This window comes from Echinops telfairi, unplaced genomic scaffold (assembly GCF_000313985.2).
Source record: "Echinops telfairi isolate 266 unplaced genomic scaffold, ASM31398v2 ScPeMD7_7;HRSCAF=31, whole genome shotgun sequence".
In the NCBI taxonomy this organism is placed as follows: Eukaryota; Metazoa; Chordata; class Mammalia; order Afrosoricida; family Tenrecidae; genus Echinops; species Echinops telfairi.
The window spans coordinates 4,521,886-4,536,793 of record NW_022103904.1 but is presented as its reverse complement, the minus strand read 5'-3'; the positions used below and the strand labels follow the sequence as shown (position 1 = coordinate 4,536,793).

General features: G+C 41.5%; 1 protein-coding gene across 2 annotated transcripts in view; it reads left to right on the top strand.

Annotated features, from left to right (window-relative positions):
* VPS41 (VPS41 subunit of HOPS complex) overlaps nt 1-14,908 on the top strand; it is a 221,919-nt gene that overhangs the window by 153,182 nt on the left and 53,829 nt on the right. For both annotated transcript variants that reach the window (XM_045286362.1, XM_004708026.2), the window contains 6 exons: nt 322-451; nt 1,894-2,009; nt 4,177-4,233; nt 7,499-7,560; nt 8,990-9,071; nt 12,983-13,075. In XM_045286362.1, the coding sequence (XP_045142297.1) occupies nt 322-451; nt 1,894-2,009; nt 4,177-4,233; nt 7,499-7,560; nt 8,990-9,071; nt 12,983-13,075 (540 nt within the window). The remainder of the gene's footprint in view (nt 1-321; nt 452-1,893; nt 2,010-4,176; nt 4,234-7,498; nt 7,561-8,989; nt 9,072-12,982; nt 13,076-14,908) is intronic.

Genomic DNA, 14,908 nt, shown 5'->3' with positions numbered 1-14,908 from the left:
CTTTTCAGCATTACCAGTAAGTTTACTCAGAGTAGGAATGATTTGAATACTGATTTTTACTTTCTCACACATGGCATGGGGAAGAGGTAGCGCGGTGGCCTAAGCATGAGCTAGCTCCCAGGAGCAGCCATCAGGCTGCTGCGGTGGCACTACTTGTTAGCCTCATCTGCACGGTTGGAAAATAACACAGCAGCATCCCGCGGCTCCCCACGGGCGTGCTGTGAACGGAGCAGAGAATTAAAGCCACAGTGGCTCACTAGAATTCATTTGTGATTAATTTGGAATCTGAGACGAACCTTTCCCATCTCTTTTTCCCTCCAGGATAAAGAATACTGTGCCAGGCCTAGACTGGACATCATCCAGCCACTTCCCGAGACTTGTGAAGAGATTTCTTCTGATGCGCTGACAGTCAGAGGCTTTCAGGAAAATGAATGTAGAGATTACCATTTGGGTGAGAAATAGCCAAAAAGTTCATTGTCTTCCTTGTACAAAGACCACCTTCCACCCACCCACCCTCACCCCTCCACTTGACTGACACCAAAGGGAATTTGAATTGAGGTACTGAAAGAATCTTAGCAGCTGCCTGGATGGTGGGAATCTCCTGTGGGAAGTGGGATTGCTGGAGGCCCATGGGTATGGCAGAACTTGCCCAAACTCCCACAGCAAATGGAAAGGGTAGTAATGAGATCAGGACTGAGACGGGCGGGCTCATATTTCTTGTTTTTACATTCTTGCTACAGTCCTGGCTATTGAGTCTGATATTTAACATGGTTGTCACTTAGCATGGTTTTACAGTTGTCCTGTTAGTCCCAACTCTGGTCTCTAGAAGAGGTGCCCTACACTGGCAGAGCAGCTGTCAAAGGATTCGGAACCAGATCCTGGAGCCTGCAAGAGTGCCTGGCACGTCGTAGGTTCTCCGTGAATATCTGTTAAATAGGTGAATGGATACACTTAGAAGTAGATGCAGAACCATACCGGTGGCAGCTGTCTTTGGGGGTCATCGTATCTTTGTAAAATAAATTGATGGAAGTATAGCAATTAAACTTGTTTAAAATTGTTTCCTCCTCTAAAAACTACCCCCAGCTGGGTCTCTTTAGTGCTCCTGTTGGTTAGGGATATGAAGTATGCCATTGATGTTGCAACCTATAACTCGTTGGAACATGGGAGAGTCTGTTTCGGCCTTGGCAAAAAGCGAACGTGATTCACAACGGGAGGGTTCTGATGTAGGTACTTTGCTCAGAGCAAACTCTTTGCACACTTAGAAACCCTTCAGAACAGGTTTTATAATTGAATTCTGCATGAAACCCTCAAGACTGGCATTGTACAAAACATGCTGCTATGATAGATTATGTCCCCAGGGCGTGGGGCATCTGTCATTTGTGCGTTAGATGACTTTGACCTTGATGGGAAGGAAACATTTATCGCCAACTGTGGGGCGTAATTGTTCTGTAAAAATAGAACAGTGCTCTAAATGGCCATAAATAAAGTTCATATACAGTAGGTGAATTCTAATATGCAGTAATGGAGAATGTGGAATACTGGTTTCCTGTTGAAGTCAATGGGAACACAGAATTTTAACCCCTCCTTATTTTCAAAACATGATTTGACACTCCTTCTCCCTCTCTCTCTTTCTCTTCCTGTTTCCCTTTAATTTTCTTCCTTTTGCCAAATAATTTGAAACTTAAATATTTTTCAAGCACTGAAGCTTATTCTATCATTGTGTACTTTCTTCCACTCCTCTTTTACAACCAAAGCAAGCCTCATTGCCCCCAAGATAGGTGAGCTCGTGCGTGTATGTAGTTGTATAGATTAAATGGGTCCCAAGAAACCCTTGCCGAGGTTCTACTCTTGAGTAACCCAGGTCCCCCGCCCCTTCCTTTCTTCTGCCTACAGAATGCGCCGAAGGAGAGCCGCTCTTCTACATCGTCAGCCCAAGAGATGTTGTCGTGGCCAAGGAACGAGACCAAGATGATCACATAGACTGGCTCCTTGAAAAGAAGAAATATGAAGTAGCTTTGATTTTCTTTTCTTTTTTTTTAAATTCTGTGTTCTTTTTAAAATTATTATAAGTTGGGATTTAGTACATATATCATTCTAAATTTCAGCCACGTCAAGAAGATTGTACAATTGCTACCACATTTGTTTTATAGGCTCCTTGACATCATCTCCCTTTTACCCACCCACCACTGCTGTACCCCACCCCCAAACCCTTTATTCTACTAGCTGTCTCTGCAGGTTCATCAATCCTGGGTTTACATAGGAACTAAGCCTCTGGAGAACTCCCTGTATCTAAATTGAGGGATGGGAGGAAAGTGATCACTAGACAGCTTGGGAGAGAGGAATATAGAAGATCAAAGGCAGAAATCTGACCTGAACACAGTTAAACCTTTGTCAAGAGAGCCACCCTGAATGCAGGCTGGCCCTGATCTGGTGTCCAATTTTTTTGTATTTTTGGTTTTTGTTTGCTCATCTTAGAGAGTTTCTCCAAGGTGTTATGTCAATGGAGGTCACCCTCTTAACGCTGTGTTATATGCTTGTCCGTTTTTCAGTATCTGATTTTACTTTCTTAAGAGACCAGCCGAGAGGATAGACAGTCTTTGTTGTGTGTCTTTCATGTAGTTGAATTAGGTTGCCCCAGTCCATAGGTGTGAAGTTGGTTAACAACTTTCCAAATAACCTTTCTCAGAAATGATGAGTGGGAAAAACAGATTAAAATGACGTTAACCAGCTTTAGAACCAGTCTTGAAAATGTTATTTTGTGAAATTTCCAGGAAAATAACACATAGCTAATATTTCAGAGATAACTATTTAGATACATTGGTTCCATTATGTAGTTTATGCTTATGGCAGATGTGAAAGTAAAGCCATCAAATTAATAATCACTTATGATTTTGGTGGCGCTGTGGGTTAGGCATTGGGGTGCTAACCACAAAGTCAGCAACTCAGACCTGCCACCCCAAGGCCGTCTGCCAACCCTGAGAGACAGACGTACAATCTCCAGAACGCTGTACAGAGTTACTATGCGTCAGAGGGCTCATTGATCTAGTTTTAGGGTGGTTCAAACTACCGGGTCAAATAGGAGGATGTTGTCCACTTCTCTGTATCTTAGGTTCAGACTAATCTGAGTAGAAAATGCCCCATTGTGACGTCTATGTCTTTAAAAAAAATTCTTTAAAAAATTTTAATAGCTGCAAAAGGATTATTACATTGGTTTAGTTAGAGGAACTCTATGGATTGGCTTATGTACGAGTCAGCTGAGAGCAACAAAAACGTCCACCTGTATATTGTTTTTAAATGGCACAGAGGTAAGCATTTGCTGACTAGATGAAAGATTAGCAGTTCAAACCCACAGAGAAGTGCCCGAGGAGACTGGCCTGGCCTTCTGCTTCGAAAAGGTCGCCGCCCGGAGAACCCGCAGCGTGGCACCAGGCTCACCACGAGGCAGACCTGACTGGAAGGCAAAATGCTGTACTGCTTTACGTTTTTAACCAACTGAAATGTCGTGAGGAAACTAAGCAAAGGACTGGGACAAGCTTCTTAAAACTCAGAAATTATTTAGACTCTACCTATAAATACCCCATTTATGAACCATTTAAGACCATATTGCTTTGTATGGATAATTTTTTTTCTTTCTCCATCTTTTTTAGGACATTTTTCAAAAGTTTTTTTTTGTTTATTTTAATATTTGGGGGTAAATGCTAATGATAAACTTTCCACAAAATAAAACAAAATGAGAGACTTAGAAAATAAGCTAGTACCTATAGGATACATAAACATATGCATATTGCTTACTTTTTATCGAAACAAAGAAGTGTCCCATTGTCAGTATGTGTCACAAAGATTCGGACTGATGGATAAATTCTTTTGTGTGGAGACTAGAGGATTGTGTGGTATTTTGTTGTGTCTGAAATGTGACTCCAATGTCCTAAGGTGGAAATGAATTCAAATGGAAACAAGAGAAGTCTTCATTTTGGTTGACTGCCTTTGTTTGAGTTTGAATTCAGCGGTTCATTCAACCATAGCATTAAAAATGTCAGTGCTTCAAGCAAAAGCCACAGAAAATGAGGCTTTATTTATGTTCCCTAGAACTTTAAAACATAATAAATATGGAGTACATAAGTTCATTGTCTCTCTCTTTAACTATCTATTTCTTTCCTTTAATTTATATAAATACAGGAAGCTCTGATGGCAGCTGAAATCAGCCAAAGAACTATCAAAAGACATAAGATTCTGGTAGGTATATAGTTTTATTATTGGAGATGTAGTCTTCCCCCCACTTTCAGCTAGTTATAATGAGACTGACAGTAATCTGAAGAGAACAGTGCTTCCTCTCTATAGAAAATTTGTTTCAAACTAATTCTCTAACCTGTGAGGTCAAAATACTTCACTTTATTGAATCAGACTCTGCTTGTAAACAAGAGGTGTTAACACCTGCTAGGAGGTAGTTTTCAATAATTTGAAAACTGCATTTGTGAAATAGAGCAGTGAGGGCACATTGGATGAAATACACCGTAAATACAAAGTTTTCTCCTTATGCATGTGGAAGTTTCTTTAAATCCCAGGTAAAATTACATTATCACAAAACTTATCAAAAGAGTGTTTTGGTAAAACTAGATTTCTTCGATATCTCCATAATAACTGACTCAATTGATTTTGTTATAGAGGCTGGTCTAGGACATCAAATACATTTTTATTACATTTGAACTCCTGAAAATCATAGTGACTGAAGAGCTCATAGCCTTGCTCACTGTGACAGTGAGTGTGCGGAGGGAGGGCAGAAATGGAATCTGATGCCTTGAGGGTGAAGGCTCCTTAGAGATTGTCTACCCAGTTCCCTGGTTTTACAGATGGAAACTTAGTCTTTCAGGGTAATGTAGGCTGTAGCAGAAATGCCTTTTGCCGACCCTTACCCCAAGGAGCGCTGGTGGTGCACTGGGTAAGCCCTGCACCGCTAATCACACCCCCGTATCTCTCTGCAGGAGAGAGCCATGGCAGTCTGCTCCTGTAAAGATATCCAGCCTTGGAAACCCTGTGGGGCAGCGCTTCTCTGCTCTACAGAATTGCTTGTGGTTGCAATCAATTTTCAACGGCAATGATTTTGTTTTGCTTTGTTTTGCCTTTACACATATTCCACCTTTATTTCTCTATAACACTCTCACAAAACGCTGTATTTCTCACAGAGAGTACAAGCAAAATCATTCAGGGGCCAAAAGAGGAGAAAGAACCAGACTGTCTTTTCTTCAGCTAGAAGTGAGGAGAAGTCAGATTATCTGGAAATGAGGCAGAAAGCATTCCAGCCAGGAGACAAGCATATGGGAAGATGCAGAGATTGAAATCCATTGGCCCGCTTGGATACTTGGGCAGTGGAGGGTTTATCCCAAGGAAAGAAGAGCCAGATTCTGAAAGTCTGGCCATGTATCAATAGGAGTTGGCTTCATCTGGGACGCTCTAGAGGACAATTTAAGCTTTTAGTGCTGTTACAGATTTGTTTCCAGAAGATCTTCTAGTCGTGATAGAGGGCCTAAGAAGGCCAGCTGAACCTCAACAATGAAACGATTCAATTCCAGAAGCAGCAGAGGACTTGAACAGACGATAGTCAGAGAAGACAGTCAAGTGACCAGCACTTAGGTGAAGAAATGCTTTTGGCCATTAGCCAGTAAAACCAAAAGTAAGCGCCCTGCCATTGAGTCTATTCCAACTCCTAGCCACCCGGTAGGGTAGAGTAGAATTGCTCCATCTGGTTTCTGAGCCTGAATATCTTCATAGGGAAAAGGTGCCTCATCTTTTTCCCTTGGCGCAAGATCAAACCACCTTCGTTTCAGTTAGCACCAACCTTACACTTTGCCCACTGGGCCACCAGGGCCCTTCATTAGCCATCCAAACAAGTTCACTGCCATCGAGTTGATTCTGACTTATAGCAACCCTCCAGGACAGACTAGAACTATCCCTGTGGGTTTGTGAGACTATAACTCTTTACAGGAGTAGAAAGTATCATTTTCCTTCTACGAGTGTCTAGTGGTTTCAAACTGCTGCCCTTGGGGTTAGCAGTCCAATGTATAACCCACTATACCACTAGGACTCTCGTCATTAGTGAGATGCAAATCAAGACAACAGCAAGATACCTCACGCTAGCATTAGTAGAAAAGTTCAGCAAAACAGAAAACAACACATGATAGCCAGGCTGTAGTGAGATTGGAACTCCCGTAGTCTGTTGGTTGACCTAGAAAACAGTAGGATACATCTGTAACAAGTTAGAACTAGAAATACTGTGCTATCCAGCAATCCCACTCATGGGTGTATGTCCTAGAGAATCAATAGCCATGGCACAAATGTCTATACACAGTTATCTTCATTGTCTTTTTTTTCCTATCGCAGTGTTATTTCATAGTGGCCCTGGATTCCCACCACCAATCATGTCATTTGAGAGGGAATTTTTACACAAACCTTTTTGTACATAAAATGTTTTGTTATATGTGTGAACATAAAGAGTTTAAGCTTCTCATGAAAATAATATTGGACAGAAATAATAGACTCGTGGGGAACCAAGAGCAAAGAGTGGTCCTCCCATACCTCTGATGACCCTCATCACCTCACCTCTTAGAACCAAAGGGGATCAAGTAATAAAATAAGTGTTGAAGCCAATAATGTCACGAGCATGAGCACCAGTTTCTTCATCTGTAAACTCAAGTGTTTAGATTACATTTTTTCTGAGCTATTTTCATATCAATACTTCTTTTGATATTTACGATTTTACGAGTCTTCCATTTAGTTTTCCTTACAGCATTTCTTCAGATTTGGGACAAAGGAGATAAGTAGCTCAAATATTACCATTGTCAAAAGAATCTCAGCGGGAGGGAGATTAGAAGTCTTTAAAGTATCATTAATTTAAAAAAAATAGTATTCTAAAAGTTATGGAAGCGTAAACACACATATTTAAATGTGCATATGCTTAAGAAATGCCCATGAAAGTTGGACATTGAATGAGGCAAACCAAAGAAGAATGCATGCATTTGAATTGGGGGTTGTCCAAGACTATAGAAAGTCCCGTGGACTGCCGAGAGAACAAACAAATCCGCCTTAGAGGAAGCACGGCTAGAGTGCTCCTGAGAGACAAGGATGGCAAGACTTTCTCTCCCAGACTTTGGACGTGTTGTCAGGAGAGACCATTCCTTGGAGGAGGACATCATGTGTGGTAGAGTAGAGGGGCAGCGAAAAAGAGGAAGGCCCTCGACAAGCTGGATCGACACAGTGGCTATAGCAATGGGCTCCCACACAGGAACAATTGTGCGGGATGGGCAGTGCTTCGTTCTTCTGTGCAGAGGTTGCCATGAGTAGGAACTGGCTCCCCAGCACCTAGCAACAACATGCTTAAGAAAAAGGCAAGTGTAATTAAGCAACGCAGACAGTGACTGACGACTGTGCCCTGCTCAGAAGCCAAGACTAAGCAATTTCGCAGTTATAGTCGAATTATGAAGTTTCCTTATTTTGTTCCCCTTAGGATATTGGCTTGGCGTATATAAATCACCTGGTGGAAAAAGGAGAGTATGACATGGCAGCACGGTAATAATGACACTTTCTCAATTGTTTGTTAATATAAAGAGACTTAACCTATGTTGACCATACAAAATAGGCCACTATCGACCGTTGAGATACTTTATTTCATTGTCTCTTCCTAACATGGTTAGCTTTTGACTAGTAATGGTTTCATCCACAGGCTGGATGACTATATGTTGTTTTCCCCAACTACTATCTCAACTTTACCCAAAAGAAGAATGTTTTCCTTAATAGTTCATCGAAAGGCATCAAGAGCTGTGAAGAGTCTGAAATGTGGCCCTGTTTGTTAGCTAACCAGCTGACCTGGCAACATTTCTTGGATGCTCGCAGAAGACATGAGACTCCTGGCTCGGAGTCAAAGGACTCTCTCAACAATAGGAGTAACTAGTGTATCAACCTTGGCCCCAGTTCCCTAAGCTCCACTTCCTACAAGGCTACCCACAGAGGATCAGGTGGCCATGCACACACAGTGGGTTGTGTTGCAATAGGGTAATTCTGTACTTAGGGCATCTGAATCTTTTATAATAGATGGTAAGCCCACCTAACGTTTGCTCTGTAATAGACATTATCTTTATTATACATTGGACAGTAAAAAAGCCCACCCTTAGTTCTGAAGGGAGACATTACCATCGACTTTCCAAGCATCCTCGAGAAAATAGTCTGGAGTCAAGGCAGTCCGTGCTTTTCTGTAGAAAACGAGCAGCCCAAGCTCATTAAAGGCGGACATTAAACAGAGGGGACCAGACCGCAGACTCTCGGTTTGCAGGGGTCTGTGGTAGGGTCGCTGTGAGGCGGCATCAACGCTATGGCAGTGAGTTCGGTTTGGTCACCGGCAGGTCACAGGAAGGTTTGTGTGGATGGCTCCTGCTGGGACTGTACATGCTTCATGACAACTTTCCAGCCCTAGGAGACGGCCTGCGAGGCTGGCCTTACACAAAACCTTGAGATGTAAGACAGTGTGTTTGCTTCATAGTTAAAAGACCATGCATTTGAATTCACAAGTGAACAACCGCTCCCATGGATTATAGATAAAGGATTCTAATTTTCCAAAGTCTTTTTGTCTGTTTTCCTAAGCGTCTTAAGAAGTGGTTTATCCTGGCATAGCTGGTGTGTGATGAGAGTCATTTAAAGTAGAAAAGCCCCCCAATCCATCAGTGTACAACAAAGCAAAGAGCAAACTGAGAAGAGGGAAATCCATGGGAAACCCCACTGTAGTCCCCTGACAGGGGTGTTCCTTTACTTGGAAGTCTTCTGTATTCATTTTCATGATTTCGGTCAAGTGAGTAACAAGAAAACCTAGATGCGTTGACAACTGAGTTAAGAGACTTGTCAAAAGTCTAAAGTGGGAGATCTTTCAAATAATCAGGGCAAACATTCATTTATTCTGATTATTTTAACTTTTTAATAATTCCTTTCTGGGATATCTCACCACCAGCAAATGCTTGAGAATTCTTGGGAAAAATGCAGCACTCTGGGAATATGAAGTGTATAAGTTTAAAGAAATCAGACAGCTTAAGGTAAGCAGTTTCATTTTAAATTTCTTCATTTTGCCTGTACTATAATAGTATAGAGATGGAAATAAAGTTGAAAGACTGTTCTCTATTAGGAAGCAAATATTATAAATGCTGGAAACAAAATCAAACTTTTAATCCTTAGTTTCAAATTTTCAACCTAGTTTCTATCTTATATGCACAAAACATATAATAACATGTAGCATTAAGACATTAATATAGTTATGTATTGTATAAACTATGTAAAAAATATATAGTACTTATTGCCTTAGCTTCTTCTAATGCTTTCTGTGTTCAGATGAAGTTTCCAAGTTATTTTTTTTTTTTAAGATACAAATAGGCATTTATTTAACTCAGACTTTGTCGCTCATTTGCAGGATCCAGTACTTGAGGGATCCAGTACTTGAGGGATCCAGTACTTGAGGGATCCAGTACTCTATGGGCCACTCACATTTTCCTTCTAAGCATAATCATACAAAAATTTTCCCATGGCTGAGATTACATAATATGCCAGCAAAGGGGTACTCTTGTTGATAAAATATTCACTAATTGGTGAACGTTATTTTAAATGAAGGGATACTCTTATTCCAGTAAGCTATCAAATATAAGGGCTTTTTGGTTTTGTTTTAATTTACCAAGGAGGAAGTGTATTTTACCTGCCCAAGACAAACGGGAAAATGAAACCACAGATCTTAAGCACTGAACGTAGTGGAGGGCATCCACACCTGCCATCCAGGATAGGGTTCCTAGGGGGGCTTCTTCTGTGTCTGCTTTTCATTTATGTATTCTTAGCCCTTTCCCATGCTCTCCTAGACTTACAAATATACTTTTTAAAGTTCTTAATAACTCAGTACCCGTACATCTCTTTTCTGGGAGGGATCACACAGATGCACACACATACACACACACACATTCACACTTCTCATCATATTTATTGGATTGTTTCTGGCAGAGGGGTACAAATAACGGAAAAGTGGGTGAAAGGCAATGGAGGACAATGTAATATATGGAAATAAGAATCTATAACTTATCAAGGGTTCGTGAGGGAGGGTGGGCAGTGGTTGGAGGGAAGGGGCAGAAATGAGGAACTGATATCAGGGGCTCAAGTAGGAAGGTTGGTCCTTTTAATCAATACCCCATTTCTACCCCCACCCTCCCCTAATCCCCCTGGTATTTCTACTCTCATTGTTGGTCCTCAGGGGTTTATCTATCCTGGATTCCCTGTGTTTCCGGCTCTTATCTGTAGCATTATGCATGCTCTAGTCTTAAGCCAATTTGTAAGGTAGAATTGAGGTCATGATAGTGGGGTGAAGGAAGCACCAAAGAACTAGAGGAAAGTTGTGTGTTTTATCGGTGCTATACTGCACCCTGACTGGGTCATCTCTTCCCTGTGACCCCTCTGTAAAGATTGTCCAGTTGTCTACAGATGGGCTTTGGGTCTCCACTCCGCACTCCCGCTCATTCACATCAATGTAATTTTTTGTTCTGGGTCTTTGATGCTTGATACCTGATCCCATCATCACCTCATGGTCACACAGGCTGGTGTGCTTCTTCCATGTGGACTTTGTTGCTTCTCAGCTAGATGGTTGCTTGTTTATCTTCAAGCCTTCAAGACCCCAGACGCTATATCTTTTGATATCCGGGCATCATCAGCTTTCTTCACCACATTTGATTATGCACCCATTTTGTTTTCAGCGATTGTATTGGGAAGATGAGCATTACAGAATGCCAGATTGTTTGAACAAAGTGTCCTTGTGTTAGGGAGTACTAGAGTCGAGGCCCAATGTCCATCTGTAACCTTAATTCTTAGCACATAGATATGAGTACATAGTTCTATTCCCCTCTCATTATATATGTTTCTGGAACATCTTATCCAGCCCTGGGCCCATATTTACCCTGATGGATGTCTTGATAGTCCCACATATGTGGTGGCATTTTCTTCTCGTATATTTTGCAGATAGCGCTAGTTGATGTTTAATTCACTTCCCTTTCCACGTTTGGTCCTTCTCCCTTCAGTGCGTGTGAAGACGCCACAGGGTACCCATTTCCTCATGTTCATGTCTTTAAGCCTCTCTTCTTGATGGGATATCTTAATCACCTTATCCTGGTTAATCTCTGATTCTTAGCAGTTTTACCTTGCTGATACCAACTGACCTATCCCTCTCTATTGCCACTGCCAGCCTGACTCTTGCCTGAGCTATTGCAAGTACATTCTGATAGATTTATCAGAGGCAACTCCTTACAAGGTTAGCTTTTTTGGGGGGAAAAAAAAATCCATCTGGTACTTTCACTTTCTAATCGTTTGTTGCTTCCTTCTTGCATAGGATGAAATCCAAATTCTTTTCATAACTCCACCCATCCTTTCTCTCCAGCCTCCTCTCTCTTCAGTGAAACCCACGCCAGCACATTTCACCTCTCTAAACCCTCCTGACATCTGAAAACAGTGTGTTCCTGTCTCCGCCCCTTTGCTCATCTTCCCGTCCGGAGATGTTCTTCCCCTTTTCGCTTTGCCCGGGAGAATTAAAGTGTGTGCTGACTCAGCCTGGAAGTTCTCCTCTGCCACCATAGTACTGTGTCTTACACAGTACTGATGCTTACAAAGCTCACCATCATGGTCCGTTTAAACACCTGCCCATCTTCCCCTGCGAGGCTGCGAACTCACTTGAGGATGGGGTTCTTAGCTCTGTGTCTGCAGTGAAATCCATGGTGACTGGTACATAATGAACCACAACGATATTTAGCAATGTTGGGAAAATTGACCATGATCACTACCATGTGAATACAACACAGTACAGGCTTTTCCACTCTCCCAAAGTAGAGTGGTCCTGGGAAGCCTCTCAGATTCCCAATGGCATAAAGGGAAGAAGCTGTCGCCATTGATTTATATGTGAGCCATCTTTTAATGTTCTCAGACCCAAAAGAATATCCACCAAATCTTACCAAAGAACACATAAAACTCGAAGTAATCCTAACATCCTGCATTCACACGCACAGTTCCATGCTGTGGCGGCTTGATCCGGAGGCCCTAAGCACAGACCCCAGGGAGCCAGCGTGGTGATGTCACCTGTCACTTCTCAGGGGCCTGCGCTTGTTTAATGGCTCAGCACAAAAAGTGATCACTGAACATTATTTCCCTTTTGCCTTTTTTTCATAAAAGTGAAAATTCTTTCTGGGTTTCTTTCAGTTAGCAAAAACAGCTACTAATGTAGGTCTCCACAAAAGAGAAGGTGGCGCGCAGCGTGGCCCAGTGGGTCCCGTGCTGGGTTGCAGGATGAAACGTAGACAGTCCTCTGCTCCCAGCAGATAAGGCCGTCTGCTGTCCGAAAGATGTCCAGTCTATGCAGCTGCTCTCTGTTATCTGGGGTCACTTGCCCTGATTTGGAAAGATGATGATGAGCTTTGTAAAAATTTAAATATTCCAGTTTAAGGAAACAAAGGTTAATAGGAGTCCTTTATTCCTTGGTTACCTACGTAAGTAGTTGATTTTCATTTTCTCTTTTTCTACCTCCCTCCTATTATTGAGGCTTTAAAAAAATTCATCAAAAAACAAGGAGATATACCATGGAGTGGGGGAATGCTCTAAGATAGATTGTACAGTTCCCTTGATATGATTGAACGATTGGACTGTTCAATTGTGTGATATGTAGATTATGTGCCAATAAAGCTGTTGAAAAAACAAACAAGGTGATAAAGATTAAGCTAGGCAATTTTTATCCATTCATTCACTTATACATGCATATCTAGCTAATCTTTAACGTGGTATAACACACTGTAGTAAGCTTCCTTTAATCTTTTCCAAAGTAGTCTGTTGCTGTAATCTACAACGTAAGAAAGCACCGGTCTGTCTTGTGACTAATGGGAAGCATGCTTTTCTGTTCTGTTCTTTAAAGGGTTTCCGTTCCCCTTTCCTTCCCCAGGCTATTAGTCCATATTTGCCAAGAGGGGATCCAGTTCTGAAGCCACTCATCTATGAAATGATCTTACACGAATTTTTGGAAAGTGATTATGAGGTATGGTATTCTGTTGTGGAAATATTCACTTGCTGTCAATAGGAAGTGTTTAAAAATGTAGAAAAATAGTAAAGTGGGACAGTTGGTTTAAAGAAAACACATCTGAAGGGTGTATTTCATAAATGTAACTGAGCTCAATAAGCCCTGTTGATAACTGATACTTACATAGATTGTGAAAACCCCAAATCCAGGTACATTTTTTTTTATTTCAAAGAATTCCTTAAATTTACCTTCTTTTGAGAGCTAAAGAAAGAGGGGAAAGTGTGGTTTTGTGAACTTTATACATCAAATGGCAGGTGCTATTGATGCCTCTACCACCCCTAAAGAATTCAGCACAGTCTGAAGCAGGATGTGCATTACTAACCTCAGCAAAGGAGGCTTAGGGAGAATTGGGGGCAGGAGTATGAGAGGAGATTAGGAAGTGAAATGTTTGCTTATTATAGACCAAGGGAAATGCTTATCCACCATTGACATGCATTTTACATGCATATTGTGGAAACTGTGTGGAAAGACACCATAGACAAAAGCGGTACATGCTTAACCACTATAAACTGCATTTTACATGCATATTGTGGAAACCGTGTGGAAAGAACTGGTGAGCCCTCTGAGTTGGGACTGGCGATGGGAGGGTGCAGAAACCAGGAGATGAAACACCTTGGACCCCAGGCCATTGTTCTCTAGTTCTGCCCAACACTTTGAGTGACATAATCCTCAGCTGTTTATGAAGTTCAGGAGCCTGACCCGATGATCACTTTTCACTCCGGATACCTCACTGTGCGCCTGACCCAGGTTTTGGGATTTTCACCTCACGTGCATGTGAAAGTTGAAGGTTGAGTAAGGGAGACCAAAGAAGAGTCAAGGCAGTTGAATTCTGGTGCTGGCAAAGAATGTTGAAAGTACCATGGACTGCCAAAAGAACAAGCAAATCTGTCTTAGAAGAAGTAGAACCTGAATGCTCCCTAGAAGCACAGATAGTGAGACTTTGTCTCACATGCTTTGCACATGTTATTAGGAAAGACCGGTCCTGGAGGGAGAGAATAAAAGGAAGGCCCTCGCCTAGAGGACCTGACATGTACGTATGCAAAGGGATCCTTAGGACGGTGGTCCCTTAGTTCATCCTAGTTTTTGTTCAGTTATTGTCGAAGAGTTATTTATTCATGGACACATGAGATCCACTTATCATGATACATATGTGACCTAATGGTTCTTTTACTTCTATGAGTCTAATGTCCTTGGGACAGGAAAACATTAGGTGCTGTAGCATAAACTGAAATTGAATCAAATATTTATATAATAATTGCATATGTCTTGCCAAAAATGTATGTGAATTTCAGTGCTATTGTGGATGGAGTTGACGCATCTCTTCTAATAGCTTAATAGCTTGTGTTCTGATTTCATATTCCAGCCTCCTCTAACAAGAAGGGATCTGTGTTTTCGAGATCTGTAAATATTTTCTGGTAGTAATTTCTGTGATGTATGGTGGGTTCTTGCTGACATGGGCCAGAGCCATCAGCTACATAAATATATTTTATTTGGAACATACTAACTGAATATTTGCACTCTAGCCATCAGTATGCATATATAGTCAATATAAAGAAAACCACAATCCTCATAACTAAACCAAGAGACAACACCATGATGAATGAAGAAAGGATTGACATGATCAAGGCTTTCATCTCGCTTGACTCCACAATCAATGCTTATGGAAGCTGCGGTCAAGACATCAAACTATACATTGCACTGGGTGAATCTGCACAAGATCTTTTTAGAGTGTTGAAGGGCAAGGATCCCTCTTTTGAGAATAAATTACAGCTAACCCAAGTCATGATGTTG